Consider the following 26726-nt stretch of genomic DNA (forward strand, 5'->3'; position numbering starts at 1 on the left):
TTTTAATAATTTATCGATAATTTATCAGATGATAGCGTTATCTATTTAATAATTTGCCCAAGCAGCTTTTCACTTAATTAATGTACAAGCACAAGTGTATTGCAGCATGAATTTAGATTTATTCTTGATAAAACTACTTTATTATTATCTACTTGATGACAATAAGATCTTAAAAAATACGGAAATAAAGAGTTGCTCGAATCATTGATTGCTTTTTCTATCTTTCCGACTGAGCGTACAAGTAATCGATGGAAGTATGGAAAACTACTTAATAAATTTCGTTCTCCATGGGCACTTGGCAGGTATCGGCCAATTACAAACGGAGAGCCGTTGATCAAAATGCAAGTCTTTCTTGCATTTAAAAACAAACTTCTTGCCGTTACTACACTTGCAAAACAAAGAACAGTTATTCCAGTAAGGCAAATGTATCGTTTCCCATTGAGAATCAAATTCTGGGCATTCGCCCATGCAGAGTCGTGGGTCGGGAAGTGTTGTAGGTTGAGTATTCGGTCGAGGCGTTCCGGAGATACATCCTTTAGGCCAGTTACACATTCTAATAGCGTTATCAAAGTGCAGACCTTCGGGACAAATGCGAATATTCGCTTCGCCGTTTTGACAAGCGTAATATAAGGTGCAATTCGTCGGATGAGGAATTCTGATGTTGCGTGAAGTCGGACATTCAGGCAAATTCTCAGGTAATCCGGTCACGACAACTGCCAATACAGCGACGATTACCACGCAGTACTCTGTAAATTAAAAAATCCGGTATTGATTATCGAAGGGAACCGAATTTTTCAAGATCTACGTTCTCGTTTGCATATTTTCTGGCGACATTACGAAAACGGCTCTATATATAATCCAGCTGCGTAACGTGGAATAACTTTTATCGGCTTTGGTCGAGGACGCAATGGTGCAAGATTTGCTCTCATCGGTACGTTTTAAATAAACAATGACGGTAAAAGACTATCTATCTGAAAGTTTAACTTATTTAGACTTAATGGTTAAGTCTTACCGACGTTCAAAGCGGGGATTTTCACGTTTTAGAGTTGAGTGAAAAATGAAAAGACTGCGACAGAAATTGCGTACGACATAGGACACTTTAATTGACGCGTAATATGATACAAAACTTGCACTAACGTTAAGAAACTAGATCGTTACTTATCACGTTACTGTTATCCCGCTATTGTCAACGATTTTACAGAATTTTTAGAAACTCACTTTTCATTGTGGTTATTATAATTTGGTATATCAAAGCGTATTACACATTCGACAGTTAAAAATACAATAACTGTGATTGCAACAGAATATCGATTTATATCAATAATCTTATCGTTTGATAAAAGGAATTGTGCGCATTTCAAAGGCTTGCGTAAATTAAATCGAAAAGATCGTACTCTGATTTTTGTTAATTTAAAGTGATACTGATAACTTATCGAATCAATCGACGAAATTGGTGGGGAATCAATTAATAAAATTTAGTATTTACCGATCAAGGACATTTTGTGTATTAAAATATTAAATGTGCAATAATATATTTACATATATTTATATCGCGTTATCATTAAAAGTTTTGATGTGATAATATTCGGAATGACAGTCATATTTCTTATTGTTGACATGTAAAATCTCAACGACATTGATAAAGTTTAAAAATAAAATATTAAATGGAATAAATTAAAATTTTTTTCGGCACATTGTTTATTAAGCAAGTATATGTACATTCGTAGGATTACGGAAATTAATAATGAATATTTTACATTATAATATATATACATTTTATAAATAATAAAAATACAAGTTTGCATACGGAAACGAGCAGGAGAAAGAACACACAATTAATATTAATACACATGAAATAATTAAAATGCGATATTATGTAATAAGCTGCTTTAAAAATGAAGTTAGTAAAAATAAAAGAGTAGTAAGAAATATATATTTTTAAAAACTAATTAAGCGGAATGATATTTCCCTATTTTGATTACTTTATCAATGCCGACAATTGAAATAAATGTCACATCATCGATAACGACAAGGTTACATGAACTACGCTTGATTATTTTTTTTTTTTGAGTTAGTTAAGTTCTTTGATTGGAAGATTTGGAAGTTCTCTGAATTATTACTAGAAAGATTACGTTATAAATTTTTAATGTTCATTAAAGATTATAACGAGACGATAGGATACAGTGACATTATAAATCGTTCTTGTAGTACAAGATTCGATAGTTTTGAATATATTATTTATAGTCAGCTCTACGGAAATTAATAAAAATTAAATATTATATTGGTATAGTTTGTGTGGGTCAATTAAAAAAAAAAATTCTTTTTAATACAAAACTTTTTTATTTTTATTGACGATATATTTTCAGAATATACATTATGATGGTTGACGCTACAAAATAAATGTCAAATATAATTTAGAACGTATATTTAGAAAACGTAAATAATTTAAATCGATTATTTTATCGAAATGTTAAATCATGTACGGAAATAATTATTTTATCGAAATAATTTTAAGAATCTCTGAAATCAATAGATACATTCTAGATTGCGACGTCTCGTAAATATCATATTTCTTTTTTATCAGTCTCGATCTAGTGTCTGGATAATGAATACTGATCTCATATAGGTAATCAAGGTTTTTCTCTTTGACAATAGCAAATTACCGATATAACATTATTTTTAAAAAGATAATTATCTTAAAACGCTTGTAAAAACTTTTTTTTTTATCAGCAAAAATTTTGATAAAATTTCTTTTTTGATGATATAATCATTCTAACGCGCAGTTAGATTTTGTTTTTGCAGAGATTTAAGTACATCTTTTTACGTAATTAATTTTTTTAAAAATTAATTATCTGAAGTATATCGATTATATTTTGCTGATTTAAAAAAAAAACCATACGTTCTTTGTTCGAGCAATTTTTTTTGCGACAAAGTGCGTTTCAAAGCTGGGTGTTACATGCAACAAACAACGAATAGTAAAATGCCTATCCAATTGATCATCATTGATTACATCACGCAATTTTCTCATTGCGATAGAAGTGATATCATTCATTATAATAACAAAGCGAGCTATACTTCTTGCTGTTCGATCGTTTAAATTTTTCTATACTTCTGTTTCTTTCGCATTTGCCGCGCGATGAAAACATAACACAGACGTCAGGATAATTAGAATAATTAGCTTAATTGTCGCGCGACGCTCGCTCGAGTGATCGAGACCGCGCCGGGTCGTCCTGACCCCGCTGTCCGTTGGTAAATTAAATATTTCGGTCGAGTCATAATTGAATCCAGGTCAACGGGGCTATTTCCCGACCGCGCGTTCTCTGGCCGCGGCGCGCGTTAAAGGGAGACCTAGCAACACGCGCCGATCTTAACTCCGCGCGCGTTTATTTGGGACGTCGTGCGCTTGGTAACAGGCGGGTGCGAAATCCTTCGTTGGTAACAGCGTTACCTGTAGGGTACGCGGAAGCACGTCGTCGACGCGGGCGCGTGCGCGCGCTCAGACGGGTCTCTCTTGTTTTCAGAGCGCGAGAGTCGCGCCTCTCTCGCGCCGTTGCACGTCAAGTGCACCATCGCCGTCGTCGTCGTCGTCGCCACTCTCTCACAAAAATAACGATCCAATGGGAAGCGTGTAAACAATGGCTGCAGAGGCGCCGGTTGGCCTCGCTGTTGTCAAGTCGGCCGGTTGCGGCCAATAGACGGCGCCCGCGCCGCCGGCGCCGACGGAAAGCGGCGGCGCACCGTCCAGTGCTCGTCCGTCCCCCCTCGCGATTGCACGTCGAGCATTCAGTAGACTCGGCCATTTCTCTCGCGAAGCGTAGCGACTCGCTCAGCCGCGCGACGGTTTTTTTTTTTCGCGACTGCACCGTGCGGGTACTCCCGGAAGTTTTGCAAAATAACGCGACGCAAAAGGATGATACACTCCGGGCGCACCAGGCTCGAGGTAAGTCCACGTCGTACCGACGGGCTGCCCGCGGCCCGTAAACGCGGCCGCGGAAACGCGCGTCGAAGTGCTGCCACACAGTCCGGGGGGGTCGTGCGTGTTCAATGTTGTCATTGCCGAGGCGAACAGCTGATTCGCTCCCCTGGCCGCCGCGAACCGTGGCGGCCACCGCGGGCATCCTCGTCGCCACCGTTTCGCGTCCCCATCGTGACCAAGACAACGATTGCGACCTACGACAAGGACGACGACAGTGAAGGCGTCATGCGCCAGGGCATTCTCTCGTTATTGTGCCTGGCTTGGCTGGCTGACTCGCTGGCTCTGCCTGGCTGGCAACACGCTGTCATTCTAGGAGCTTTTCCGTGCGACCTTTTTCGCGCACACATCCTCATCGACCTGACCGATGCGATCGCGCGAGCTTGGCCTAGCTGGCCAGCCAGCTTAGTCAGCCAGCCAGCCAGCTCCGTTCTTTGTCCTGTCTTTCCTTCCGTTCTTCCTTTCTTTCTTTCTTTCTATCTGTCTTTCTTCACTTCTCTCTTTTTCGCGCTCCACCTCTCCCTCCCCTTTACCCTCTCTCTTTCTCTTTTCTGCACTCGCCCTCTCGCCATCTCTCTCTTTCTCTCGCTTTCGCGGTCGCCAGCGGTGGCTACGTCGCCAGCGGTGCGTTCTCGTTGTTAAATGCACGCCTCCCCCTTCCCTCCCCTTCCCCGTGCTCTAGCTGCTATCCTCTTTGTTCTTCGCTCCGGCAGCGTTCGAGCAGCTACGACGACGCGCAAAAGTCTCTCTCTCTCTAGCGCACGCGAGCCCCGACGACGACGGCGACGTTCGCGCAGTAGAATGTCAATGAGCTCGTTGTTGCTCGCGACGCCTTCCTCGGACGTCGCTCCCTTCGACGCCGTTGTCGTCGTCGCGGCGGCAGGCGCGCGCGTATCGTCGACGAGCGGTAAACAAGCAGGCGCGTGCTCTCGGAAACGTGCGCCTGCGATAAGCGAAGAAGCTGTGAATGAACCGCGTTTCTCCGTGGCATCGCACCTCGCTGTCCTTTTGATCGAACGACGGTCGCCAAGCGAGCGCGCCCGCGCGTGTATCCGTACGTGCACGCACGCACGCACTCGTAGACGTGTATTTCTCTCATTTTAAATTAATTTATCTGCCCGCTGAACTCGCTTTGACAAATTTCTCTCGTCACGTATCTGGAAAGTTACGTGTTCGCGATTAGAAATCACGCTCGCATGTTTAACAACATCGGCGTAGCGTAAACGAAGCCGCGTTTCTTTTATTGCGGCCCGCTTCCCTATCTCGCCGTTTGGATTAGATAATTCGGGCACGTTGATAACGCGGGGACTTTATCGAGTCGAATACTCAGGCGGCATGAATATCGCGTCGCCGCGGTTTATCGCCGCGTTTTATATAATTGCCCCGTCGGAGTGTCGCGTGAAAATTAATTTCACCGCGGTGAGAAACGTATATCCTTCGGTGGTACGGAGATCATTCACGTTTCAACGAAACGTTTGACTCTGTTTTTAAGAGTATAGTAACCGAGCCGCTTACGTGCGTCGTCGCAACGTTCGCGTTTCCCCGTGTCGCGAAAAGAAATGCGCGCGGTCGCGTGCATACGCGGCTGGGCACAATAGACGTTATTATTTTTCGTTAAAGAAGCGCCTCCGACAAATACCCGATTGTTTCCGCGCTGTTTCCCAGCCTTTCGATCGCCCAGCGCGACTCCTCGGCCGCGTTATTGCGGGCCTCCGCGGTACGTAAATCTGTTTTCGCGATCCGTTATTTTTATTACTTCATTCACGAGTCGTTAATCGCGGATGGTTGTTAGCGTGGACCGCAAGGCCGCGCGCGCGCGCGTCTTCGCAAAGGCGCGATAAATAATTAAAGTATGAAAATGCTTGGCGCGCGGGGATTTGCATCTCGGTCTTTGAAGCGCGCCAGACCGCGAGATTGAATCGACTAAATCCCTAATCGATGGCAATCAGATTTCCCCCTTTTTCTTTCCCGCGGCTCGATTCGCCGGCGGGTCTTCGTCTCCTTTTCCCATCCGCTTTTTTCTCTCGGCGAGACGCTTCTCCGCCGATCTCCTTTTACGCTTTCAACGCCTGATGCGACTCTTTTTAACTGCATTCCGCCGTGCGTTTTGTACACGAAACAAAACCCCCCGGTTCGGGCTTTGTGAGGGAAAAGAGGATCAAATTTGCGGAAAATTGTACGGAGCGTGGTTAAAAGAAACAGATCCGCAAACGGCGCTCTAGAATTGGCAGAAAAATGGACACACGTAACGTTACTCTATGCGAGTTTCAGAGAGAATTTTCCTCGAGCTAAGAGTATCGCAGGAGGTCATTATTTTTCGTGACTCGTTCAACTTTCGAGCACGCTACGTCGCCGATCGAGCTCCCGAGTCGCGGATTAAAACGTTGTCGAGTCGAAAAGATCGCCTTTTAAGTTTCACCCTGCGAAACGATGCAGCTTCCTCTAAGATCAATTTTTCCATCTCGAGAGCGATCGAGCCACTTGGAGTCGTAGATCTCCCTCGAGAGATTCGCGCCGTCTGCCGCGGTTACTTCTACGAGTATCCGATACTCGGACGATGATCCGTCGTTCGTCGATGATCGTCGAAATGTATCGTTCGCAATATAATTTTCTCGTAACACGCGATTCCGCGAGCTTCTGTACGGATTTAAAAAGAAAAAAGAAGAACGTACGAACTTGTAAAAACTTATAATAACTTTTGATTACAATTTGATTACATTAAATTACTATGCTCTTATTCGTACAATCTGCGCCGTGCTATTGTTTGCTACAGCATTTAAACTTGTAGTTCCAAAGGTTTGCAAGGTGATCCTATTTCAATTTTGTAGCAGCTTTTAGTATAAAATTTTCTTCGCAAAGAAGAGGATGCGCGCGTGAATGCATCGGCGCGTATCGCTCGTCACGAACGATCTTCTCGGCCGTCGACACGCCGGTGCATCCCGAGATTTCGCGTGCCGAGGTCTCGTTCTCTCTTACTTTGCCCGGAGGAAAAGAAAAAGAAAAGAAAAAAAAAAAACTTAAATATAACGCACGAGAGGCACGTTACGATCCGCGGTCCAAATTCTTGGCGCCTCTCGATCAGCTGTTCACGCAAACATGGCAAACTTCTTATTAATCTTTTTTTTTTTTATTGCCTTGTTCTACCTCAAAGTATCTCGAGTGTCAGTCGTCTGTTTAGAGTGAAATAACTTTTGACAATTTCTCAATCCACTACAAATTACTGTTGGCCATTGTAGACGAGTCGGGACAAGTGCCAATTCTCTCGAGAGTATTTTCTATTATTATTCAAGTTATTCGCAATGTTTTTATCGTGACTTATTATTAGCCAATGGACTTTATAGATAGATACGTTTGAGTACTTTCTGAGATAAACCTGCACGAGCACCTCGCCGGTGCGCTTCCTCGTGACGGGCGATGCGATTTTTCGCGAGGGCAAGGAGCCGTAACGGCATATCAACGATACCACCGCGATGGAGGTCGCACGAACGGTTGTGTATTTGTCTGTACGTTTCGTTGCGTCTCGCCTCGAATCTATTATCATCTCGAGAGCTCCGCAAACACTCGCCTTTCCATTTTTTTTTTTTCTTTTTTTTTATTCATCCTCATCGCTTGTTTTAATACGCCGAGAAATCGGCTCGCAGGATTTCCATTCGATTTATTTAACATTTCGTTGAAAAGAAATGCGCGGGTATGTGCGTATGCGGGTCAGTTTTGCGAACGTCAACTGCTGCAGATTTATTATTTTATGTAGATAGCTCGCGATTCTCAATGCGATATATTTTCATAAAGCTCTAGTCGCGAGACTACAGCTGGGAGTCTAAAATATTAACGCTTTCGCGTGGTACCGACGCCACGTGTGTGTACGCGATGTACGAACGCACATATTACGCGGACTTAAGTAAGGATCGGTCCAATAATTTATTTTTAACAATTGCGATCGATTTCCGCTATACAACGGCGAGATCTCAAATTTCGTCGGGGCATTTCCGCACGGGCAACTATTTCATCGTAGCGCTATTCCTTTCGATGCGTCACTAACTTTTCGTCGGATAGTTCGCATAGTTTCGTCGCACCTGAAATTCCGCAGCTTATCCCGCAACGAGAAGCCCGGGACCGTTCCGAAAGGGGATGCGCTTTCCGATCGGCGCAATTAGATATCAATTTTCTCCCGAAATCGCGTTACGTCTTCGATTCTAATCGAGCAATCTGTGTGGGGGAATTGGATAAAATTCAATAACCGTGCGATGTACGGGCGAAGGTGGATCGGTCAAACGGGATTTCGAAAGAATTGCGTGGCGTCCGCTGATAGACATCGTGATTAGAAATTGCGGGACGCGCGCGACATTCGGCCGCGTACGCGGAATGATGCTACCCGCCGGAAATCCGTGTGCCAAGATCCACGACACGGGGAAAATTTTATATTAACCATTATTACGGTATCGCGTAGCTGTGGGATCATCTTGGAATAATTTTCAATGGCCATTGTCTGCGACGGTGTTTACTTGCTTGATAAAAATAATAAAAGTGATAAAAAAAAAAAGAAAACGATAACAAAGAAAGAATCCAGAGCGCATTTTAAACAACCGTCGAAATAAAATTATATCGAATAAAGTGACATTTCCTTCCGCAATTTTTTTTTACTGTAGGAATGTAATTGGAGGATTTTAACCTGGTTATAATTAAATAGAGCTTTAAACGCGAGATTTTTTTTTTTTTTTAAGCCGTTATCAGTTTCCTTTATTGCGCCGTCCTTGCTTCTTTTTTTCCCCGTCGCGGAGATTCTTGACGACCGCATTGATCTTCCGCGGCCGTGATACCGCCCGCCCCGCGGGTCTCCCTGATAGAGATAAGGAATAATAGGAGGCAATCGTATCGATGGATACCGTCGGCGTCGCGCGGGGGTCCTCCTCCCCCGACGTCGCCGTCGTGTCGCTCGCGATTTGCGCACTTTGTTTACGGGCGATCCCCCGGCGCTATTTGTCTTCCGCGTTTCAGCACCCGGCGCATATGTTTCGTTACACGGCAACGGCGGTGGCGGCTGGCGGTGTATTTAAGGCGAATGCCGAATCGATGACCGCTTATTTTGCCGCTTTTCAGACCGCCCGCGGTTAGGTCTTGAATCTCTCCTCCGCGTAACGCATTAAGCGGAATCGGAGAAACAAGCGGCGCCGGCCAAAAGGAGAACTCGACGTATCGGCGAAAGACGACGGTCGTTTCGAGCGAAACGCGAATTGCATGCCGGCGCAGATCGCGAGTTCCAAAGTTGAGAAATAATAGTCGTTACACCGCCGCGCTCGTTAGGACTTGCAAATGCGCTTCAGCCTTCAGCAGGAAAATTCGCGGTTACGATAACAGCCGTTCAAGACGATGCACGTGTCGTCTTAACTTGTTTACACTTTCGCGAACACAAAGGCAGTCTAATCTCGGGTACGTACCAATCGGTTTATCGTCGTATCTAATTTGTCTTTCGCGATACGCGCGTAATATATATATTTTCAGGCCGGCGATACCGATCGTCGCGTAGGGTTGTTAAAATTGGTCGACCGAGTACGTATATAAATTTATATTCATACGTAATAATTCTTACTGTTTAAATTAAATCTTGCTCCGCGAGAATTGAAAGGTTCTCCAGCTATTTCTGACTCCGCGCGCGAAACAAAATTCGCTTGGATGGAAACAGGGAGAAAATATAGCCACTCCGAATTACAATACGTTCTCGAATATAAAATAGAGACCGGATCTTTTGCGCCGGTTATTTTGGTTATTTCGCTCGCGCACCGTCAACTATTCCAGATTATATGTACGAGTCGTAATTATTCACGAGACTTCGCTCGCGTTTTACAGTTTAAGGCCGAAACGCAATAGCGTATCCTCCGCCGTATCGATGCCCGCCGATCTCGTTATCCTGTATAATTTTATACGGCGCGTGCATTACTTAGTGCGATAAGGCATGGAAGTTTCAAGAGCCGCCTTTGCGATCCATGCATACGGCTGTTATTGATAAAAGCCAGCCTTTGTTTCAAGGGCGTGCACAGTGACGAAATGGACGTATCCCAATTTCGCGGCCGGAGCGAAATCGGCTTCTCGCACGCGAATACTAAACGCCGAAAATTCGCGGACGAATCGATCATTTTTAACGCAAATGGTAGAGCTCGCGAGATTCCTTTATCAATCGCGCGTTTAACGCCACTCATCCTGTAACCTCCAACTCCTTTCGCGTGTCTAATATGCACATGGCTTATTGCCGAACCCATCACTGAACGGAGTTCATTGGAAAAATTTGACGATTAAAAATTCAGGGAAAACGGAGATTCTTATTAATTTATCATCGGCTGATGGTCTATTAATAAGTTTGATGCTGGTATCTATCGCTTATCGATTGAAAGATTGAAAGAGATCTGCAACGAGTATTTATTATTCGTATAATTCTGTTGTACATTTAACATAATTTGTTTCTTTTTTTTTTTTTCTCCGACGCGACTTCGCTTGAAAAATATTTACGACACACGTTATTGATCGGCGATACTTATCAATTTTTTTTTTCTTTTTTTTGATGCAAGTAAATAAAAATATTGTCGAGTTCTGAAGTTCTATAAATGAAAGCTGGAATAAATATTAAAATTATTTTGCAAATATTATAAAGTTGTTTCGTATAAATTATATTTGCATAACTTTTGCTTGGGATATAACGCGAAATAACTTGTGGTCAAAAATGTCTCGCGGACTCCGCCGTGGTCTTCCGCATGCCGTCGTTCTCTGGTGCTTGTTTTCGCTTTTATTAACTTCCTGATAATCAAGCATTTCGCGTGCGAGCTTTCCTCGTTGAAAATGCAACGAGACGCGGAGCTGAGCGAAGCTAAAGGAAAAAGAATCACTTCGGACGCAGGGTCGATGGGAAAACCCTCTCGTGTCTCGTAAACAGCTTTTCGATGAAAATTGAACACGTGTACTCGAACAGAAAGCGTTCGCTAATTAATAAAGGATATGAGATCGCGAATTCGTTTGATGTAGCTTGCAACGCGAAGAGTATCCGCTTATTGGCCTTGAAAAAAAAAAAAAAAATTATTCCGGAGATACCTACCGGTCCAAGTCGCGCAGAAAAATATGACATTTAGATTTTTTTTATTATTATTCTTTTTTTTTACAACTTTTTATAATACATTTTTGTGTGCATTAACCACGTGCGAATGTGTGCATATGTTGATGCAATCGCTTTAGCTCGGACACGGCGGCGTTTAATTGAGAATTAATAGTTGTATCACTTTCCAATCAAAATAACGCAATCATTTGAATTCCGACTTTGCATGCGCTATTGTTCACACCGGGATCGGCGATGAGTCATTAATAGGCGATTAGTACACGGCGAAAGGAAGTCGTGTATCTGTAACGCGCCGAGGTCGTAGGCATTGCCACAATTTAGCAGGTGCACGAATTATTCGAAGCGAAGGTGAATGAATAAGGAAAACTGGAACGACGAAGTTCGGTACATTATAGCAGATGAGTTCCAAGATGGAACGTAAATTGGAAATTAAAAGAAAAATCTCCAAGCGACAGGAATAAAAATTTCATAACTGACAAGGTTCGGGGAATAAATTACGAACGGCTTGGCTGCGGAATTATTAATCCGGCTCATTCTCACGCGCGAAATCTTTCGATTGCCGAGCGTAAACGAGACGGCAGTTCGAAGGTCGCGATACGTCGCGGTGTCAGCGGGACGCAGATGACACGTACTGGGATTTTTTTTTTAGAAAAAAGTAAACCTCCAACAGTTAGGAGTGGGCGGAGGGGGCCAAGGGGTCGGACAAGGGGTACTGGCGATCGAGGAGACGGAAAAAGGAGGCGGCGGTACCGGTGGACAATGGTGGAAGCAGCAGCATCCATCCTATCATCACCATTATCATCAACATCATCATCATCAACAACATTATCATCATCAGGGCGGTTATTACACGCAAACGCATACTCACAACCCTGTCACTACCATGAAGCAATCCTACATGCAGGTTAGTCAATCTAGAGAACTCTGTCCGGGCATGCCGACGCTAGAGCTTTACCACGCGGCTCCTTCCCGCGTTTCTTTGATGCTCCCGCTATGAAAAGCATATATCTTGCGCTCAGTCTCTCGGTCTCTCTTTACTCTCTCTACCCTCCTCTCTTCCTCCTTTATCCGTCCCCGCCACCACGTGCGTACAATGGAGACGAATTGTCCAGCTCCTCTCCGCGAGTGATAACGCGAGCGATAAACGCGAGCGCGACCTGGCTCACGCCGTGCTCGGCATCGCCGTATTTAATCACCTGTCTTTCCATTGCAGCTAACATGGGTGTTTCACGATGACGAGGCGCAGATTAACAAGAAACTGCCAAAAGAATTGCTACTCAGGTACCGGCGCATATTTGCCTGCGGCATTTTGCCGTCCTGCCGGCTTAACACGGTTGGGAACGTCTGCCCGTCGCGACGAGACTCGGTTTTGGTGCTCGAGAAACGGGAATTCCCGGACACTCCCTTTGTACATTGATAATGCCGAAATAATTCTAATCTTTGAACGCTTTTATCTAATACAAATTCGCCGTGTTTATACTTGAAATTTATTCAATCGGGTACTTAGCTCTTTAAACTTTTTCTTTTTTTTTTCTTTTTTTTTCCTTTTTTTTTCTACGAAATAGATACGGTTCGTGCAAGAGTAGGCACTTCGTCACGCCGCGTGAAAAACTTAAATCCATATTGTTTCCCTCGCGCTCGCAAGGTGTTAAGCAACCGCGGGACGTGATAACATGACGAATCACTCTAACGTATCTTTGTGATTGACAGAATTTTTTCATACCTCGATGTCGTATCGCTATGCCGTTGTGCCCAAGTAAGCAAAGCCTGGAACGTGTTGGCACTCGATGGGTCCAATTGGCAGAGGATCGATCTCTTCGATTTTCAACGAGACGTGGAGGTAAAAAAAATATATAATTTTTTTTATACAGTTTTATAAAATTATATACGACTTTTTATTTTTAATTCTAATTTTTTACTTATAGTTTTCAGGAATGATATGTTGTTTGGGGCATTTTGTATATCCTTCGCGCACTTAGAAATAAAAAAAAGTAGATTAGTAATTAACGGGGCCGCTGTTTGTGCGCAGGGACCAGTAATAGAAAATATCTCGAGGCGCTGTGGCGGATTTCTCAGGCAGCTCTCACTCAAGGGATGTCAGAGCATCGGCAACAACTCGATGCGCACTTTAGCTCAGTCGTGTCCTAATATCGAGGAGCTCAATTTAAGCCAGTGCAAGAGGATCTCGGATGCGACATGCGCGGCCCTCAGCAGTCATTGCCCCAAGCTCCAGCGGCTGAATCTGGATTCTTGTCCGGAGATAACGGACATGTCCCTAAAGGATCTCGCAGCCGGCTGCCCGCTGCTCACTCACATCAATCTCTCGTGGTGTGAGCTGCTCACCGACAACGGGGTCGACGCGCTCGCCAAGGGCTGCCCGGAACTCCGCAGTTTCCTGAGCAAGGGCTGTCGCCAGCTCACGGATAAGGCCGTGATGTGCTTAGCGCGCTACTGTCCTAATCTCGAAGCGATTAATCTGCACGAGTGCAGGGTACTTATCTTATTGACTTTCCAAAATCAGCGCATTATGCAAAGAAAAATAATGTTTCCGCGCACTTCAGACGTAGCAGTTGTCGCACGATGGATTTGTTGTCGACGAGATATCGCCTCTGCATTTCTCAAGGAGATAAGATTTGATTGCATGGTTGAAATAAATTTTTTTTTTCTCTTTATACCAAGGAAGCTTGGTGCGCAATAATATTTGCAATTTGATTCAGTAGCACGTGTTCGTGTTTAAAGACGTTGAAGACGTGTATCTCAAGAGAAATTGAAACATATTAAAGTCAGAAAGAAAATCTGATTGTAGTATTAAATAATAATAAAAAATTATATATTTTGTTGGCAACAAATCTCGTACAATACTACAATTATTTTTTATAAAATACAGTAAGTGTTTTACGCATTAGAGGTTGTTTCTGTAATTTAAAGTATATCTTAGGCATTATTAATACGTTAGTAATAAAATAAAATTCACTTCGGAATTCTTTGTTGCAGAATATAACGGACGATGGAGTCAGAGAACTTAGCGAACGGTGTCCACGGCTGCATTACGTTTGCCTGTCGAATTGCCCCAATTTAACAGACGCGACGTTGATTAGCCTGGCACAACACTGTCCACTTCTCAATGTACTCGAGTGCGTCGCGTGCACCCATTTCACGGATACGGGTTTTCAGGCCCTCGCGAGAGTGAGTTTTTAGGCAAATCGAGCGAATTGTAAATGGCCGAGCCGCGAAACTATTTTAACTTTCGACTTTCAGAATTGCAAACTGCTCGAGAAAATGGATTTGGAAGAGTGCCTTTTAATCACCGACGCCACCCTCACTCACCTGGCGATGGGTTGCCCGAGATTGGAGAAACTAGTGAGTAGCGATTTCATGTACAGCGATTAGACGACGTCTTACAACATTCGGCTTACGGGTTTCTAAATTGCAATGCGTGTTTCTATGAGGTAACTTTTGTTTGTTATTTTCGAACACAGAGTCTTTCGCATTGTGAGTTAATCACAGACGAGGGCCTCCGACAAATCGCGCTGTCGCCGTGTGCGGCAGAACACCTAGCCGTCTTAGAGCTGGACAACTGCCCGAACATCTCGGACAACGGTCTGAACCACCTGATGCAGGCCTGTCACAATCTCGAGCGTATCGAACTTTACGACTGCCTACACATTACCAGAGAGGGCATACGTAAACTCAGAGTATTGTCCTATTTTAAACTATTCTTTGACGTTCATACGTTGTGCGGAAAAGGGGATCCGGCCGCGTTTCCCGCGGAGCGTTATATTTAGCTCGTATCGTGTGCGTAACCGTATTACGCTCATTCTGCAAAAAAAAAAAAAAAAAAAAAAAAAAAAAAAAAAAATATCTTGCAATTACAACACTACGTCCGGCTACTGAACATAATTACTACCGCTTTTTCCGCTTAACAATGAATCGTATATGCAAACTCGCGATTACGACTTACGGTATATTATCATAAATCATTACCACGTAGTATAAATTGAGACACGTGTTTTTTTCCTCGTTCTGATAAACAATGTAAGTCGCAATTGTACGATTATACATAGAATTAACGTTTTTCTTGCTTTTAATTCAAGGATATTGATTATTAAATTAATTATCTGTGTTATTTTAGGCCCATCTACCGAACTTAAAGGTGCACGCGTATTTCGCACCACCGACCCCGCCACCCAGCGCGGGAGCCTCGCGACAACGATACTGTCGGTGCTGCGTCATTCTGTGATTTTGCCTTCAACTCCTAACTCCGAAGTAAAAAGGAATCGTCCGATATATATACCCACGGGATTATAGTGGACCTTTATCGGTAGTCGCTGCCTGCGGCGATTATGGGACCTCTCTCTCTATCGTGGCCACCGGAGGAGACGCTCTGGTTGCCCAAGCAAACATTGATAAGTGAGAATGGGACTCGTTGTCAATTGCAAATCGTTCAATCGATTCAGGCTCCACACGCAACGAGTGAAGTACGTCACCATCATCAACACAGCCACTGATGCTACTACTGCAATTACCACTATGACCGCTGCTCCTGCTGCTGCTCTGCTGCTACTATTACTATAACTATTATTACTACTACTACCGCTGTTACTACTACACTTATTATTATTATTCTTATTATTTCTATTTGTACTCCGTTATCTCGATAGTAAGTGCATCGCCAATTTCGGTTTATACTGTGTGCGGGAAGTTAGTCTGCAAAGGAAAGAAATTCTCAGGTTTCCTTAGCGATATTATCGTTTTCTATGATCTTCATTTAGCGTTCGTCCACGGAGAGAAATGACACAACGCGCACTCGCGCTCACGCGTTTTATAAGCCACTCGACACACGTGGAACGAACGTATTCGAGAGCGAGCGAGCTTATTTTGATTAGCATATACGGACGCGTATTTTCCTAGCGCCATACGAGCAAGTTTATCGATTTACGTTGCTCGATAAACACGAGATACTTATTTTAAGATACCCGTAAATGTCTTATAAATATCTTAATGAGCACCCGCGCGCGTACCACCGACGGGGCGTGGAAAAAAACGGTAGTTTTAGAGGTGGCAATGGAGTCGAGCGTAACAACGCGTGCAATCGTATCCAGAAGTTGAATTTCACATACACATCTCGACGTGTATAACCGTAGCAGTTTCTCAACGAACACTGCCTATAATGCTATTGATAAACGAGAAAAAAAAAGAAGAAAAAAAAGGAAAAAAAAAAACAAAAAAACAAAATACGGTATAGCGACCACAAATCGAATCTCGTCATAATATTTAGGATATTACTATCGTTTATCGTATAACGTAGACGTATAACGCACCGACAAAATACGGCTCGGTGAAAGTGTTTCTTCTTGGTGTCTGTTTAAAAGTATTAACGTATCGCGCGTACGTGATTACCGAGCGACACCTACGAATTTCTTTCCTTTTGTTAAAAAAAAAGAAAAATGAAAAGTGAAAAATGGCAGAAAAAGAGAGCGAGCGAGAGAGAAAGTGAGAGAGTTACAAGGAAGAACGTGTGTTGCGGATTTTATCGTATTAAAGGGCGCACAACTTTTAACTTTTAACGACAGAAATTATGATGTATTGTGATCGTGGACACTTGAGACGAAATCAGAAAGGGAGGAGGACGCGCCCGAGTACCGTCTTTGAAGACTTGATCGCCGCTGGCGCGGTTCACAGCGGTCGCGCGTGAAAGATGCATTTTTAATCGATTTGCGGGCAGACGATATTTTACGCCCGTGTATCGATATCCTTGAATACCCGTGAAACGTTAACACCACTTCTCCTCGACAGCCCGGACATCAATTTTATTAGTTCGTTTCCCTGTTTTATTACATTGTTTTTTTGTTTTTTTTTTTTTTTTTTGTAAACTTGTCATGGACTAGGAGAGCACAGACTGACAAACGAATCAAAGCGTTAATGTGTTAAACCGATTAACTTCGTGCCGGCGGCGAACAGCGCTGGCGTTTTTACTTTCTAAGCCTAGGTTAAATAAAAAAAAAAAAAAAAAAAAATATGGAACGGCGGCAGTATCATGAAGCCACGGACGTATCGCTAGAGAATGGTGCAGTGGATCGGCGATCTCCGATTCTACGCCAATTAATTCTGGATACGCTGTGATCACAGTGACAATGTTTCCGATGGTGAAGAACAAAAAGAAAAGACATTTTAATCTGTAACTCAGTGATTGTAAAAGCCCCGATCGCGAGATCGGCGTCACCTCATATTCGGATCACGGTATTGTTCGATGAAGCAGCCGATTTGTTGCGGGACCTTCGCGGCCGTGCTAAGCACCGCGAAAGCAAGAGGCGACATTCGAAACGGGATAAGAAACCGTCGAACGTGGTTCTCCAAAACTAGAAAACTGATCATGGGAGGACGAGTGACCCCTGTACTTGTGGATTACGATTTTCCATTTGATTGTACACAAAGAAATTCCACAGCGTAGTTCCTCCGAGAGTTCTCGCGACGGGACTCCACGGCGGATTTGGATTTCGAACCGATATAATTTATTTTGAATATGAAAAGACATTACACGCGACACACGAAATACACGTAAATGCCCGCGCATACATACACACGTACACACAGATACACCTACATTGGCTATATTTTTAGAAGCGTACCCTTGCCAGATTTTTACTAAAGAAGCCGAAGACACTTTGAACGCGTTGAAGGCAGGTCGAAGACCAACGCGCAAAACTTAGAAAAAAAAAAAAAAATGAACAAAACGGTCCAGTTTCGAAGTGCAATATCCGTCAGGCGTGAAACGCGCGCCTCTCGTTTTCCTTCCTCTGTCTTTGATTCGTAAATCGTAAACCCAATTAATGTCGCGACACGTCGCGCTAAGCAAAAGGGGAGGAAAAGGAGAAGAGCGAAAGGAACATGAGGTATCGATTGTTAATCTTTTGGTAGCGTGTAAGAAACGTAACGCGTATATAATTGAAGTATATAGCGTGTAACAGAAATAACGGATGCGGCAACCTAGTTATATAATACAACAGTAAATAAATATATAGATAAGATATGTTTTATACGCTGCATGTCATCCCTAGTGGAATAACGTGATCATTGTAAACGTGTCGTACGGAGTCAGGATAATTATAAGCGATGTACGATTATACGCGCGCATAACGTAACCGCGAAGATGCAGGATATACACGAGACAATGTACACATGTAAACGCTGAACACGCGCGTTGTCCGCACTCGTCCAAGGCTCTCCGATCCCTTGCGAATCTCGATACGAGCGTTTGCGTCGTTCTCCCGAGTTCCTCCGAGATTGAATCAATCAGAACAGAAAGAGTGCGTACGATCACATGCTTGAGGAAAAAATAGAACAGAACTTATTAGGAGCAATGTGAATTTTTCTCTCGGTAGGTTTTACGCCACTTCGAAGAAGAAACCTTAGACTAGTTTTTATTTTAAATATTTTAAAATTACTTTGAGAGAAAGATGCGCCTATTCATGCCTAGCAAGGATCCATTGTTGATTTCATCGAGTTGTTCGCTTTCTGTTCTAATTGACTCGACTGCATCTCGTGGCTACTCGACCGATTCCCTGTGAAGGGAAGGGCGGAATCGTTTCTAGATTCTCGCATCGGCGTTTCGCTCGGAATGAGACGCATGATTGTGCGAGAAACGGAAAGGATTCCGCCGGCAGCCGACGGCCACGATCGACCGCCGCCCGATGCGCGAGCTAAACTCAAAATACAAAGTCAATCGCAGTGCCTGAAAAATGTTACGAAGCCAATCCGTGTAATCGTATTGAGCGCGAGCTCTTCTGCGCGCGGCTTAGATTGCAATGTTAACGTAGAGTAATGTTTTGGCTGAACCAAAGTGTAGATCGCAGCATCCAGGCGCGGTCCAGCGGACCCGACGACGCGTCGGTTATCGGAGAAGACGTCTATCGCGTTAATCGTCGCGAGCGCGCCGTCAACCGGGATATCGTCCGTCGCTAATCGCGTTGCGTTAATCCGCGAGGGACGGCGAGAGCCTTGTCAGAAATCCCTTTTGGCTCGTGGGACTTTGAACGTGCGGGTTCTCACTCTCGGACGATCTTCAGACTCTTATTGGATCAGAATTATCTAACATCGAGAGAAAGGGAGGGAAACCAGATACCGTCATATACTTTTGATGATCGCCACTTACAGTTTAATCAATTGTAATAATCCGCAGTTGTCACCGTTGAAATCGTGTTGTAACGGGTTAATTAAGATGATAAGAGATCGAAGTGTTGATGCCGCTGAGTGATCGTGCAAGTGTTTGGCTGTGCAAGAGAGAGAAAACGTTGATTAGGTCTGATTAGGAAGGCTGTGAATAGGCTGAAAAGAGCGGTGGGAGGTGGGGGGGAGGAAACTAGAGAGTGCGAGCGAAGAGTGAAAGGGCTGAGAGGGTGCGTGTGAGCGAGCGAGAAAGTCGGAGATTATTATTGAAGTCAGCGAAAGTATCCCGGTATCCGCTGCGTGTATCGACGGATTGATCGCGGGGTCAGTCTTGTAACTAATCGCCACACACCGGGGACGATTCGAAACGGATCGGCCGGTTATCAATCAGCCGTTTATTTTAAGAAATAAATGAGAACTCCAAAAGACAGATTCTCGCGTACAACAACCTACAACAACAAGAACAGCATCCATGGTCTACACGTGTCGGCCTACACGTGCCTCCCGACAACTTCGACAATCTCGACTATCGAGAGAACCGTCGAAAAGAAAAGAAAAGGGGGAAAAAGTAAATAAAAAAAAGAAATATAAAAAAAAAAAAAAAAAAGAAAGAAAGGAAATAAAATAAAACAGATTCGCGTACGAATACTGTAGCTAAATATATTGACACTTCGCCGCTTCGAGAAGCTGCAGTCTACCATGTATATATTTTCATTAATGTATGTATAATAAAATATATTCGAGACAAAGGCCCGGTGGCTGTTATTTTGTATTGTTGAGGAGATCAAAATGACTGTCTCACATTTTTTAAAAATAGTTATTGCTCATTTTTTGTAACTAATAGATCTTGTGATATCTCCCGAAGTTTTACTGAATTGTGAATGTTTTATTTGATAATTTTATATACATATGTATATTTTCTTTTTATTTATTACAAATTTTTATATGATTTATCAGGTGAGTTTCCTGTGTGAAGAGTCTCCGATGCATTTTATCGACAATGTTCGACGTACGTCCCCAGGTGGCACCTCTACCCGCGTTCATCACTTCTGCCGTCCACGTCGCTCGTGGCGTTCCTCTAGTTGGCGATATTGGAAAGTGGGTGTTGCTTCCGTCAGCTATCCGTCGATCTGGGAACCAGCGGTTGAAGGTTTGGTCGCGTTTAACGGATCTAAATTACAGAGCGGCGGAGGTATCGGCGAGCCACCCTTCCGGGGAAAAGTCATGCGTAAGTAAAGAACTCGGGATTCATTCAGGGTAGCAACGCGAAGGGTTACGAGGGGGTTCGCATTCGATCGATAATACTAACCGTTTGCAAGACATACTGGACGGACGGACGGTGCCAAGTGTCACTTAACGAACGGGGCGTTTAATTTGACGTCGACGAAACGCACGGCGACAAGTTTCTCTCCCCTTTCGTCGTGCGAGCACTCCGTGCCGTGAATGTCTTGTCTGGCGCTATATCTATGTAATTATTTATATAATAATTACGAACCGCTTGGTTCGCAACGTCGGGGCGAGTTTCTTATCACCGGGCGAAAATGCCAGATTATTGTTTATCGCTTTATTTGATACGTGGCCACAGTGTAGAGTTGTTTCTGGAACGGGCAGAAGTTTAAAATCTTCAAATTTAACTTCTTGAAATTTTAATTTAAGATTGCTTAGTTTAGTAAGCTTATTTGAATATTGCCAATAATTCAATGTTAAATATTTTATTACTTTTCTTTGAGACTAAAATTTTGAGTCTTTATAATTTACTTATTCCTGATGCTCTTATATTTAAATACTATAAAATTTGTTACACTGGAATTCAATGTACTAATTGTAATAATTTTTTTTGCAGATTGATTTTGATTCTACAAGTATAACTGCCCTCTGTCAAGATGATAGGGGGTCTGTTTGTTTATAATCACAAGGGTGAGGTGCTCATCTCCCGAGTGTACCGAGATGATATTGGTCGCAATGCAGTGGACGCGTTTCGCGTTAACGTCATCCACGCGCGGCAGCAAGTACGTTCGCCTGTAACCAACATTGCCAGAACATCATTTTTTCATATAAAGCGTGCCAACATCTGGTTGGCCGCTGTCACCAAACAGAATGTTAACGCAGCTATGGTATTCGAACTGCTGCTGAAGATCATCGACGTTATGCAATCATATTTCGGCAAGATTTCAGAAGAAAACATCAAGAACAACTTTGTGCTCATTTATGAGCTGCTTGATGGTCGGTATTAAAGTTTAATCAACATTTTAATGACTGATGGTTTTTTTCCTTAAATTTTTACTATTTTTAAAAAATTATTTTTTACTTTACAGAGATACTTGACTTTGGATATCCACAGAACTGTGATACAGGAGTGTTGAAGACATTTATCACTCAACAAGGTGTGAAATCAGCGACCAAGGAAGAACAAGCTCAAATAACATCGCAGGTTACCGGTCAAATCGGATGGAGGCGAGAGGGTATCAAGTATAGACGTAACGAGCTTTTCTTAGACGTACTTGAATATGTGAATCTATTAATGAGTCCTCAGGGTCAGGTTCTTAGTGCACATGTTGCTGGAAAGGTATGTTTTCTAAAATAATTAATTTTTTAGAATTTTAATAGCTTTGTAGTTAAAAAATATTTTTTTTTAGGTGGTAATGAAATCTTATTTATCCGGTATGCCGGAATGCAAGTTCGGGATTAATGATAAGATCGTTATGGAAGCTAAGGGCATGAAAGGAGGCGGCGGATTAGGAGGCGGCAGTGACGATCCTACTGGCGCTAGATCCGGTAAACCGGTTGTCGTTATTGATGACTGCCAATTTCATCAATGCGTTAAGCTTAGCAAATTTGAGACCGAACATTCCATTAGTTTTATACCGCCGGATGGTGAATTTGAGCTGATGAGGTGAGATATTATTGCGATAATAATCGTAGGACTTTATAAGATATGTATAAAATATTCTTACTTTACAGATATCGTACCACGAAGGATATATCGTTACCTTTTCGCGTGATACCGTTAGTGCGTGAGGTGGGTCGAACGAAAATGGAAGTTAAAGCAGTTCTGAAATCAAACTTCAAGCCCTCGTTACTGGGGCAGAAAATAGAGGTGCGCGTACCAACACCATTGAACACCGCCGGCGTGCAGCTGATATGTTTGAAGGGTAAGGCAAAATATAAAGCATCGGAGAATGCGATTGTATGGAAAATCAAGCGCATGGCCGGCATGAAGGAGACACAGCTGTCCGCCGAGATCGATCTTCTGGAGACGGACACGAAGAAGAAATGGACGAGACCACCGATATCGATGAATTTTGAAGTGCCGTTTGCGCCTTCCGGTTTCAAAGTGCGCTATCTGAAAGTTTTCGAGTCCAAATTGAATTACTCCGATCACGACGTGATCAAATGGGTTCGTTACATAGGTCGCAGTGGCCTGTATGAGACACGATGTTAATGATTCCGCGTCTCAATGTGGAGGCGTAAATAATTGTAAAGAAGTAATCTCGATACGGAAGTTACGAATATCGATATTGGCTATATTTCGTTATTATTTCATTGCAGCGCATAATTGAAGCAACGATCTGAAATTGTTCGGATGGTTCATTCCGAATCGTGTACGATACGTAACGATGGATAACGTATTGAACGAATAATTCCATTGTCAGCACAAAAATTCTGTATAACTACAAAAAAATTTTCTTGTACGCTGGAATGCAGATATGACGTTTGCTGCGCCGACGACAGCTAGCGAACGTGACTTTAGAGTCGTGTACGTCGAGTTTCACATGTGCTGCATGTATGTACCGCGCCGGCCGGATTGCCGATGACCGATTTTCTCTCGTTCTCTTATTCTCTGCCTCCGTCGCATAAGGTTACGTATGCTAGCCACTGTTGCCGCAGAAAACGTCATATCTGTTTTTCGGTGTACACTATACAGAATTTCATAATAATTTCTATTAGGAAGATTATTTCTTTTGTGCCAATTTTTCACGTCGTCCATTTTTTTTTGTCTTGACCCTCAGCTGCGATATTGCACTGCAAAGTAGGAGGATATAATCAGGTTTTGTTAATGTTTTAAATTATCACCGAAGATAATTAAGTACGATCATGTTTATACACATTTACTCGAGTCATCTAATGAGATTTTTATTATTATTTTTTTTTTGCTTTGTTCTTATGCTAAAACATTAATCATTACAAGTATTTAGTATTATAATTCCAAGTTAAGTAATTAAAACACCTTGATTTGGCTTTGGAATTAAAGAAGCCATTAGAATAATCTATATTCTAGAAGTATATTTGTAGAATTACTATACGTAATGAGTGTCCTTTTTTTTTTTATTATTTTTCGAAGCACATAAATTTCTGTATTAATATATATACTCGCAAACGTTTATTGCTCATTTTTCGTGTAATGATAAATGGAGTTACGGCCTTTTTGGTACCCCGAATTTGAGCGAAACCGAACAAACCTGTGCGATACGGACGCATTTGGTGCCGACTTGCAATGCGCTCAATGAAATGTAGAATGCTATTAATCTGTTATCCGTGCATATGAGAATAAAAGTAGAAAGAAGGATCGTTCGATCGATTATACGAGCGTAATTGGTATTGTCTCTCTAAAGGAACGCTCGAGTGCGTAATAAAACATATATGTGTACAATAAATTATCATAATTGTCCCGCTTTTTTTACGATTTAGTGTCCTGGAGGTGAATGGAATTTATTTGGCGACTTGCGTGTTGAATCAACGTAATTTATATTCGAAGCAGCAAATTACATTCATGAATTACATCGAGGACTTTGAGTAAAAAAAAGAAAAAAAAAAAAGAAGTGAGTTCTATTTTGAAATATCACACAATAATAAATAAAACGTTAATTGCATATTTTTTAGTTGATACGATGCTTATTCGCGATTGTATTTTTTTTTAATTTTTTCAGAAGCATTTTTACAATGATCGACGAGATGCAACGTAATTCTTACGTCGAAGAAAAAAAATTAAAAAGATAATTAAAAGATTTGAAGTGCACGTCATCGTTCTCATCGAGATATCGAACGGCGAAATGCGATTCTTCACCGGTGCAGTATATCGAATATTTTCAGCCGAGATGCGTTTGAAGAGCCCAAGATGGCCGATTTAGTACGAAGGAGGTTTCGCGAGTCGTAAGAAAATAAGCCATTAAAAGGTGAAACAGAACCTACGCTGTACACTCCGAAAGTTGAAGGTGAGCCCTCAATCGAGATAATTACTGAATCTGATCAGGCAGTGCGGTATTTTTGACTACGCGCGATTCAATAAATCGGTTCCTCGCATACGCGCGGTTGTCGTTGAGGTTGAGGCGAAGGTTCGCGAGTTGATCGGGATATCGTGGCCGGTGAGATTTCGTGATACCGCTGCCGCGTTTCCCAACGAAGGAAAGTCGACGCGCGCGGCGCGGCGCGGCGCGGCGGCGGGAAACGCTTTGAATTTCCGTCGAGTTTTCTCGTCTACGTCCGCCCTTGGCGCGACGGCACAGAGCGCGATGACTCTTGCCTCGGAGCGGCGCATGCGGTCCACGATCCGCCTCGCTCCGCTCCGCTCTGTGCGCGTACAACGTATACGTGTCTCACGTATACCTGTCATGGATTCCGAGGATCGACCGCGGCCGCCGCGGGCACGCGTGATCGCGCGACTTCCTGCGTGAGAGTGTCACGCAACGCAGCGCAGCGCAAAGCAACGTACGCACGCGAGCCGACAGACGGTGCCACGAGGAAGCGCAATCGGGGACGAGGCCGCCGCCACCACGCCGAGGACCAGGCGCCGCCGTCGTCGATCATGAGCGTCGCGGTATCGTCGCGCGGAGGAGGGTGCCGTCGTCGCCGCTGGTGAACCAGCCACCGTTGGAAGAGACGCCCCGACGCCGTGCACCAGGAAGCCGCGGCGTGCCGAAAATGATTACCCTCATCGGGCCTTCTGTTCTCGTTCGGAGCACGGACCCCGTGAGTATACAACGACGTCACGTCGCTCCCATTTAATTTCTTTTCTATGTTCGCTCGTTCCCGGACGACCCGGTGCATCCCCGTCGATCGCCTCGCCCCGGGGCGAAGAGGGCCGCGGGGGCAAAACGACTGGGAAATCGTGTCCGCGCCTACGTCGCGACGTCGCCGTCGCTTCGCCCGCGTGGCGGCTTTATGCCTCGCCGCTTTATTTTTAGCGCGGGCCGCGCGGCCACCCGCGCGAGGGAAGAATTCTCCCCGCGCTCTGTATATGTTCGCTCGCGGGCACGTGCCGTCCAGAATACGTCCAAGTGGCGGTCATCGACGGGCACGTCCCTCGGCAGCGTGCACTTTTGGCGGGAACGTGGTGCGCGAAAATCACCGCGTGCCAGATTTCAGCCGAGATCGATCCGAGGGAACAATCGAGGTATATTAATCGGGAACTTATTGCGACACCGTTTCCAGCGCGGACTCCGCCTCGCGTCACGTTGCCGAGCGTTCCCGGAGCTTTGAATTAAAAGCACAGGGGCACCCAAACGGAAAGCCAAAAGAGTTTTTTTTTTTTTGCACGGGCATTAAACAGGAACTTCTATTTAAAGATTATTCGACGCGGATTGATTTTAACCGTGCTCGTTCTCCGATTCGAGCTGTAAGCGAAATTGCAAATCGCGTTACGCGCGAGTTGTCGCTGTCGATCGGACGGAACAATAACATTCAGCCAATTTTACGTTATTGCGATAAATAAAACTTTACTTATCTCTCAGGGACAAGCGTACGCGTGCTGTTTTTTTTCTCTTTTTTTTTCTTTCTTCTGAAAGATAATTTTTGTTAAGAAAAAGTCGAAGTCATGCCTGCGCTTTAAAAAGAGCTTCACGTGTAAATTCGATATCTTATCGCTCGTGTAATAAATTTAGTTTTTGAGGCAGCGGTTACGTGAAAAATGAACATTACGTAAATTGACGCGTTTTTGTTGTCCTAGATCAATTTAGTAAAATTACGTTGAAATTGCTTCCGTCGCGATGTGGAAAAATAATTTTTTTTTTTTTTTAAACATCTATACACGAATTTGGTTTTTTTTCGCGAAATTACACATCGCATAGTGTTTTTAAATGTATCAAATGTACAGAATGTGCGCTTTCCATTCAAATTCATTTACGCTGGTAATTAAATAAAGTTTAAATCACTCGGCCCTTAAATATCTTGATTGCGAATATGTAAATGGGAGATCTCTCGGTAATCTGGATTTAATTAATGATTTACGTTTTAATTCCCCTTTCCGCTAATTTCCCGCGCTGAAAATCGACGCGCAATTTCGAAATGATTAATTTCCCCGATCTAAGAAATCTCCGTCCTCGCCTTTCATAATGCAAACGTCACGAGCGTGTTAACGCGAACGCGACGTAATCTCCTCTAGCAGCAAATGTTGTAGATACGTCCCTTAAGGGCTGAAAGACCCTCGTGAAGGATAATATTTTCAGAACACAAGGTTAATCCCTCGGTCTTACTGCCTTAACTTATTGAAGC

At 43.5% G+C, this 26726-nt stretch overlaps 4 protein-coding genes across 12 annotated transcripts in view; 3 read left to right on the forward strand and 1 right to left on the reverse strand.

The window, feature by feature from the left end:
• The window catches only part of LOC139111831 (F-box/LRR-repeat protein 20), a 43940-nt gene extending 24272 nt beyond the window's left edge, over positions 1 to 19668 (forward strand). The window contains exons 1-9 of one of the 5 annotated variants that reach the window (XM_070672368.1): positions 3773 to 3940; positions 11722 to 11976; positions 12286 to 12353; positions 12783 to 12912; positions 13102 to 13563; positions 14067 to 14258; positions 14331 to 14432; positions 14552 to 14767; positions 15205 to 19668. In XM_070672368.1, the coding sequence (XP_070528469.1) occupies positions 3911 to 3940; positions 11722 to 11976; positions 12286 to 12353; positions 12783 to 12912; positions 13102 to 13563; positions 14067 to 14258; positions 14331 to 14432; positions 14552 to 14767; positions 15205 to 15312 (1563 nt within the window). In that variant the 5' untranslated portion in view covers positions 3773 to 3910 and the 3' untranslated portion in view covers positions 15313 to 19668. Of the gene's footprint in view, positions 1 to 3772; positions 3941 to 11721; positions 11977 to 12285; positions 12354 to 12782; positions 12913 to 12997; positions 13564 to 14066; positions 14259 to 14330; positions 14433 to 14551; positions 14768 to 15204 lie in introns of those variants that run through there. The other 4 variants (XM_070672372.1, XM_070672369.1, XM_070672371.1 and 1 more) reach the window with 4 other exon arrangements.
• Positions 265 to 1225, reverse strand: LOC139111707 (peritrophin-1-like). Its single transcript, XM_070672180.1, has 2 exons — positions 1219 to 1225; positions 265 to 746 (listed from the first exon to the last, which is right to left on the reverse strand). Exons 1-2 carry the CDS (start codon positions 1223 to 1225, stop codon positions 265 to 267), a joined length of 489 nt encoding a protein of 162 aa, XP_070528281.1.
• A 630-nt stretch (positions 19669 to 20298) lies between the features above and the next one.
• Ap-2mu (adaptor protein complex 2, mu subunit) lies at positions 20299 to 23893 on the forward strand. Its single transcript, XM_070672373.1, has 5 exons — positions 20299 to 20466; positions 21082 to 21461; positions 21554 to 21804; positions 21875 to 22131; positions 22200 to 23893. Exons 2-5 carry the CDS (start codon positions 21122 to 21124, stop codon positions 22678 to 22680), a joined length of 1329 nt encoding a protein of 442 aa, XP_070528474.1. The 5' UTR covers positions 20299 to 20466; positions 21082 to 21121; the 3' UTR covers positions 22681 to 23893.
• A 139-nt stretch (positions 23894 to 24032) lies between these two features.
• Positions 24033 to 26726, forward strand: part of Camta (Calmodulin-binding transcription activator) — a 47037-nt gene continuing 44343 nt past the window's right edge. For all 5 annotated transcript variants that reach the window (XM_070672366.1, XM_070672363.1, XM_070672361.1 and 2 more), the window contains exon 1: positions 24033 to 25205. Coding sequence is in view for 1 of the 5 variants with exons in the window: in XM_070672364.1 (XP_070528465.1) it covers positions 25158 to 25205 (48 nt within the window). In the remaining 4 variants the exon portion in view is untranslated. The remainder of the gene's footprint in view (positions 25206 to 26726) is intronic.

The sequence above is a fragment of the Cardiocondyla obscurior genome, linkage group LG25, assembly GCF_019399895.1.
Source record: "Cardiocondyla obscurior isolate alpha-2009 linkage group LG25, Cobs3.1, whole genome shotgun sequence".
Taxonomy (NCBI): Eukaryota; Metazoa; Arthropoda; class Insecta; order Hymenoptera; family Formicidae; genus Cardiocondyla; species Cardiocondyla obscurior.